The sequence below is a fragment of the Stegastes partitus genome, unplaced genomic scaffold, assembly GCF_000690725.1.
Source record: "Stegastes partitus isolate 25-593 unplaced genomic scaffold, Stegastes_partitus-1.0.2 Scaffold1357, whole genome shotgun sequence".
NCBI classification, from domain to species: Eukaryota; Metazoa; Chordata; class Actinopteri; family Pomacentridae; genus Stegastes; species Stegastes partitus.
Genome location: NW_007579088.1, coordinates 163,928 through 171,258, shown reverse-complemented (window position 1 = coordinate 171,258; position 7,331 = coordinate 163,928). Strand labels below are relative to the sequence as shown.

The 7,331-nt window shown below is 46.3% G+C and overlaps 1 protein-coding gene across 1 annotated transcript in view; it reads left to right on the top strand.

Annotated features, from left to right (window-relative positions):
* The first annotated feature begins 1,405 nt into the window (after positions 1–1,405).
* The window catches only part of ncaph2 (non-SMC condensin II complex, subunit H2), a 25,882-nt gene continuing 19,956 nt past the window's right edge, over positions 1,406–7,331 (top strand). The window contains exons 1-3 of the mRNA XM_008298857.1: positions 1,406–1,452; positions 2,650–2,762; positions 2,865–2,966. Of these exons, the coding sequence (XP_008297079.1) occupies positions 2,655–2,762; positions 2,865–2,966 (210 nt within the window). The 5' untranslated portion in view covers positions 1,406–1,452; positions 2,650–2,654. The remainder of the gene's footprint in view (positions 1,453–2,649; positions 2,763–2,864; positions 2,967–7,331) is intronic.

Genomic DNA, 7,331 nt, shown 5'->3' with positions numbered 1-7,331 from the left:
AATGCACCAATGAGAGTTCTCATGTAGAAGAAAACCTACTAATGGTTCAACGGGTGATTTGATTTAAAAAAAATAAAAGGTATCTTGTAGTATTCAACACATCAAGCTAAATTTCACAAACGTCTTTATTTTTATTTTATGCTGCCAAAGTTTAAAGCAAACTAGAGATGGGTTAAAGTTTATACAGCAGCGTCTCATTTCTCTCACTGTGTGCGTCTTTGTGTCTCTTTGCATCTTGTTTCTTGTTATAAACCAAAGAGCTCTTACAGTGTTTGGCTGTGATTCTGTCTCCATAAATATTAAATATTCAGTAAAATATAGAATAGAATAGAATAGAATAGAATAGAATAGAATAGAATGCCTTTATTGTCACTATACACATGTACAATGAGATTGAGAGCAGCTCCTTCAGTGCCATATATAATAAAGTACAAAATAAAGAGCAAAAAAATGAAAATGAAAAAATGAATATGTCAGTTTATTACATATTTTTTTCACAACTGTTTCTAAAGGAATCCTCATTTTTTCCTTTAGTTCCTTTTCACACGTGTAGGTTTATAATCATTTGTCTTCACCAAAAGGTCTGAAATGAATCCAACAACAATAAAAATGAGCAAAACGTGAGACATGTTCTTCCAAACTGCAGCGCTGCCATCTAGCGGCTGGAAGCTGCACCAACTATTTATATTTATAAAGATGTCTGTGCAATTTTAACTTGATGTTTCAGATGCTTTCTGATTTTTTTATTTTTTTTCAGTTGACCCACTTTCAGAAGGTATTTTCAGACTCTGGAATTGGAGGCTGTTTGAACCACAGTCTCTCAGGGAATATAAAAAACAAATCTAAAAAATTAAAAAAAATCTTTGTTATATTTGTTGAACCTCCAAAAGTCTGTTCCTGGATCAGACTGTCTGCCAATATTTCAGCTTCTGTGGTGCAACTTGTCAAAACAGTTGAATTAATAATAGAAGTTAAAGGACATAACTTTTTTTTTTTGTGACCAAGTATTTCCTATTATAAAGTGCTCTACATGTTTGGTTTTGTGTTATTGTGACAAGCAGCTACATTTGGTTCAATCGTTGACTTCTGTGTTATTAATGTTTCTGTTAATGAGCTCAAAGATGGAACTTTTCATTCATTTACTAACATATTTCAACTGACCCATATTCAGTGATTATTTGATGTATTTGTCTGATATTGCAGATTCTGAATCCATGGCATGATGAGAAATAACAGTGAAACCTTCAGGTTTTTATCTTTCATCGTTCCTCAGATATTGTTGTTCACATTTCAACGTGTTGCCGGCCAGCCTGCAGTTCCACCTGCGGCCTGTCGCGGCGCTGCAGCAGCTTTGACCGTCAGTTGCACCAGAAGAAGAGTTTGAGCGCGGGGAGTTTGACTCGTTAGCTCGAGGCTACAAACAGTTAGCATCCGCGCCGCTCTGTCCGCCAGGTGAGCGTTTTAGTGTCTCTTCTCCTGAAACAACCGTAAAGCTTCGTGTTAACGTCCCGGTTTAGTCTCAGATGTAAATTTTATAAACGTTAAAAGAATCAAACCTTTAAATTTGCTTCATATTTCTGCTCTCAGGTCGCTGTTCCCGGCGGCGACATTCAGCCAGACTGGGTTAAAAAAATCCGTCATTTCTGCGTTTACTTTCGTTTTTGGGCAAATTGAATGTGTTACAACACTGGTTACGATATTTAAATAACCAGCAGGATGCTGTGATGTATTCGGCGCGTGATGTAATCCGCAAAGCTGCTAATTTTCTACATAACTTACCGTCAAAGTTGTTTCTCAGTGATGACAACAAGCTGACAGATAACTACCTGTAACCTGTGGCTGTCTGTGAAGGTTCTCAGTCATCCAGGTCATGGTTGTTCTGGTAGACCAGAGTTTGCATACTGGGACCTGTAGACGAACTAAACAGATAGTTAACAGATGTTGCTCAACACGGTGATAATGTTGGAGAGGTGTGAAGTATTTGGTTTAACAGGTGACGGTAGCGAACATAAATGTGTAGATTTCTGAGCGGACTCTGGTGCAGCTGCTCTGTGCTGCGGTTTACTGAAGGTTTGCATTAATACCTGAAAATATGAACTCTAAAAAGTGACTAAATTGCAGCAGTTAATATAGAAAACGCACAAACAAAGAGCTTAGAGATGCTTAGTCTGGGTTTTCTCCACGTTTCAGAGGGAAATGCTGCAAATCTTCACATCAGTTCACCAAGAAAATACCAAAGTAGTTTTCAGTGAAGACTGGAGCGTGTTTGGTTTCTTTCTTCTTCAGACTTCAACACAGGGAGACACATTTAAAAACTGATTAAAAAGAAAAGAACCGTGTGGGAGATGTTTTCAGGCTGATTCAGGATTTTATTTGAATGCAGATGCAGTTTTTCTCTCAGCAGATGAGCTCATTTCCTGGTTAGAGATGTCAGTTATTGACCGTTTTCTGGTATTTTAGAGACCAACGTGATCAACTAAAGCATTAAACATCTTTTCTTGACATCTCATCTGTGTTTCGTTGCTGATTTCTCCTCCTGTGAGGCTTCAGATGTGCGACAGAGTTCCTGTGCTGTCACCAGATTGAACTGAAAACCGACACTGAGGAGTTTTTAACGTCCCGCTTTGTGTTGTGGCCTCGTCCCTGCAGGAGTCATGGAGTCGACTCAGAGCCGCTACGCCCACCTGCTGCAGCCCATCAGAGAGCTCACCAAGAACTGGGACGTGGACCTGGCGTCTGAGCTCAACGACTACCTGGAGGAGGTGATACAGAAACTAAACGAGCACTGACGAGCAGACGAGATGCATTAATTGGTTCATTAATCAGTGATAAATGCAGGTTCTAACGGCCGTGTGTGTCTGCAGCTGGACGACATGTGCATCACCTTCGATGGAGGAAGAACCAGGCTGAACTTTGCAGAAGCTGCGCTGCTGATCCAGGGTTCAGCCAGCATCTACAGCAAGAAGGTGAGTACACCCAGCTCCACCTGCTGCTGCTNTAACCTCTGGGATAGAGAACAAGAAGGTCTAACTTCTGGGATACAGAACATGAAGGTTTAACCTCTGGGATAGAGAACATGAAGGTCTAACCTCTGGGATACAGAACAAGAAGGTTTAACCTCCAGAACATGTAATGTTTCAGATCAGCGTGCTGGAAAAAACAGTTAAACTGGTGAAATGTAGAATTTGTGCTGTTTGTGGTTGTTTTGTGTCTCTGAGGCTGTGTTTCTTGTATTTCATCTCCCTGAGGTCCTCCTCATTGCGTCCTCCTCGTCGCGTCCTCCTCGCCGCCTCCTCCTCGCCTCCTCGCTCCGGTGGCTCTCCTCTCGGTGCTGCTGTGGACACTCGGTGTTCTGCACTCGGAGGATTTATTCTCAGATTAACATCGAGTCGTCCATCACGACTCGAGCAGGAACGCGTCGTCTCGGCGAGTCGCTGAACCTCGGCGGTCTGAACTCGATGTCCTCGTTCCGCTGGACGCTCCTCATCATCGTCGCGACCCCGTCTGCTCCGCGGCCGATTGGGGTGACGCCCCCTTCAGCTCGGCATGATGGGAAGATGGCCGCCGTGATGGAACCAATTACAGAACGCCGGAGCCCAGAGGAGACGCCAAGGAGAGGACGGGGAGCGCACCTGGACGGGCCGGGCCGGAGGCACGCGGCACACACACAACTACACACAACTACACACAATAACACACAATAACACACAACTACACACAATAACACACAATACTACACACAATAACACACAATAACACACAACGACACACAACTACACACAATACTACACACAATAACACACAACGACACACAACTACACACAATAACACACAACTACACACAACTACACACAATAACACACAACTACACACAACTACACACAACTACACACAGAGCAATAACACAACAACACACACTAACCACAGTAACAACAACAACAACAGTCTGAAGCTGTGATGATCCTCAGATCAGGTCCTAGTTAGTAGAAACAGACTCCTCGTCTCTCCCCCGTCACTCTGAACATGTCGTCCTGTTTCTGTCTCCTGCTCTCCTCTACTTCCTGTTTCTGTCTCCTGCTCTCCTCTGAACCTCCTCCTCTACNACGGGTTGATGCAGATGTTAAAGTTGTTACAGATGTTGGACGGGTCTGTCCAGATGTGGCAGCAGCTGCAGCTGTGTTTGGGGACATGTGTGCCGTCCTTGCAGGTGCTCCAGGGGACCTTCAGGTGAGGACGTCCCACCGTTCTCTGTCACCGAGTTTACCTGCAGGTTATTTCGAGTCGAGCCAATCAGACGGCAGCTTCTGCCCGGGTGGAAACAGTTTGTGTCCTTCTCGTGTGTCGTCTCCTGTCGAAGGAGAAACGAAGCTGCAGGAGACGAACTGATCACCAGAGATGTCTGCTGAAAGGTCACAACGTGGATCTGCTGCTGGGACAGGCAGAGGCTCACCTGTCCTCACCTGTCCTCACCTGTCCTGTCCTGTCCTCACCTGTCCTGTCCTGTCCGTCCATCCTGGGTTGCGCCCAGCAGCAGCAGCAGCAGCAGCAGCAGCAGCAGCGTTGCAGCACTGCGACAGCTCTCCCTGCAGGCCTCGGAGCAGCAGCAGCATCAGTCAGCGCTGATTCATTAGATGCAGTCGTGCAGCCGGATCGTCTCTCTGCAGGAGAACCAGAACCCTGCTGCGACTCTGATCCGTCTGTCGGGATTACAGCTCGCAGCGGAACACTGTTCATCCACTTAAACCTACACAGTCCTTTATGTCTTTATCGGAGGGACACGCAGACGCCTGCTGTTCGCTCTGCTGTCGGCCTCCAGGCAACTGTAGGTGGCGCTACAGCCGCAGCACAGAGCTGCTGAGGGAACAATCCTGGACTCACACGGCCTGAAGACGTTCAGACTGATGTCCTCAAGGCCCAGAACCAGCAGCTCCCAGACACTCGACTATCGGGTCAGTCAGACGATACGACACGAACACAGAGACACGAAAAACCCAGAAACAAACCACAAAGAGACACGTCTAGATTCTAGTTCTAGTCAAATCCCAACTCAAGTCCCACCTAAAGTCCAACGAGTCTCAGTTTATGTCCAAAATAAAGGATAAAAAGTTCCAAGTCAAGACGAAAGTCAAGTCTAACAAGTCCTGATTGTAGTCCGAGTCACGTCACAGCTCAAGTCAGATGTCAGGTCCCACTTTAAGACCACAACGTCCCAAATCAGGACAACCAAGTCAACAGTCAGGTCTCAAGTCAAGTCCAGTGAGTCACATGTCAGGGAGTCCTAATCAAGTCCCACTGTAAGACCAACAAGTCTCAGGTTAGTTACCAAGACCAGGTTAATAAGTCCCAAGTCAAAAACAACAAGTCCAAAGTCAGGTCCCAAGTGAAAGCTGATGAGTCTCAAGTAAAGACCGATTAGTACCGAATCGAGTCCAAAGTCAAGACTAGTAAGTTCTGATTGTCATCGGTCTCTGGTTCAGAGTTCCAAGTCGACTCCTAGTTAAGTTCAATGAGTCACAAGTTAGATCCCGAGTTAAGGCTAAACAATTCCAAGTCAGGTCCCAAGTCTAAACTAGCAAGTCCAGAGTCAAGCACCAAATCAAGACCAACAAGTCCAAAGTCTGATTCCAAGTCACGACTAACAAGTTTTTAGTGTCGTCCTGGTCAAGTCTCACTTTAAGACCAAGTTGCAGGTAAAGACCAACAAGTCCAGAGTTGGACACCAAGCAAGGAACAGCAAGTCCCAAGTCAACAACAACAAGTCCAAAATCATGACTCAAGTCAAGGCCAACGAGTTTAACCATCAAGTCCTGAATCAAGAACCAAGTCACAGCCAGTGAGTTCAGGGTCAAGACTAACAAGTCCTGAGTGTAGTACGAGTAAAGTCTCAAGTCCAATTTTAAGACCAACAAGTCAAAAAGTCTGATCCACTCGTGTCACTTTAAGATGAAGTTCTGGATTAAATCCCAAGTCAGGACCATGAAGTCCAGAGTCGAGTCCTAAAGGGGACCCAAGACGAGACGAACAAGTCCCAAGTCAGAAAATCAGCTGATTTAATGTCTCAGCGTTTGACTCGGTGAGTTTGTTTCTACAGTGAAGACGAACATTTAAAGTCCGATTGAGAAACGAGCCTCAGCTGCTGCTACAGCTTTGGTTCTGCTGCTTACTGACCCACACAGTCAGAACCAACGGCTGCCTGATTCTGTCTCGGCTTCAACGACCTCCGAGTCACGTGACGAGTCGATTAGCAGTCAGGTGAGCAGGTGATCCGAGCTGCAGTCTGAAGGTCAGCTCGCGAGAAAACAGTCGAGCTGCCGCAAGACAGAAAACTCACTTTAACAACGAGTCACGCCGAGTCCGAAGAACCTCAACGACCCGCAGAACCTGTAACTGACTCGGTTCTCCTGGTGTCCGTCCTCCGTCTGCTCCGGTTCTGATGTTCAGATGAACTCTGGAATTTATTAAAAATGGAATATTTCTGAGTCCAGTGAGACTCAGGAGGGAGCAGGACTGGGTTCTGGTTCTGGTCTTTATTGAAGGCCTCTAACAGCAGGACTGGGTTCTGTGGCTGTGACTAACTGGGTTCTGGTTCTGGTCTTTGTTGAAGGCCTCTAACAGCAGGACTTTGTTCTGTGGCTGTGACTAACTGGGTTCTGGTTCCGTCCCGGTTTGTGTGTGGTGTGTTCCTCATCGCTATCAGCAGCTTCCTGTTTCCTCCTGCTGGTCTCGGTTCTGGTGTCTCCTGATAACCACAGCAGCTCGTCTTGAACCCGCGGCGCCTCGGACTCACCTCCTGTCTGCGAGCGGAGAGAATTAATGCGGGTCGGCCGGGCTGCAGCTCCAGCGGGCCGCGGCGCTGCTGGATTATTTATCATCGCCGCCGTTCGGCTTCCTGCCCTCGGCGCCGCCAACACAAATTGGATTTTGTCCGTCACAAAAAGTGTGTCGGAACATCCAGAAACAATGTGAACAGAGCGGTTCTGGGCGTACAAAGCGCGTCCTTCATGTGTCGTCCTGCAGTAAACCCGGACTGATAGAACCCGTCCCTGAGCTCATTCACTGGTTTATCTGCTTTATTTCCGCCCACACTGGAAGCATGAAAGCCGTCCGCCTCATTCTGCTGCTGCTTCACATCAGGCAGCCCAACAAAGAGGCTTTTGTTTAGTTGAACTGATTCACAGAACAAACATGTGAACGACCAACAGGCGCCGCAGGAACCAGCAGGAGGCGTGAAGCTGAAAGGATTCCAGGTTACCCACAACGTGGAGACCCGACAGAACGTTCTTACAGACAACGTTCACACAATGTTTCATGATAACAGAGGAAGGAAGTTT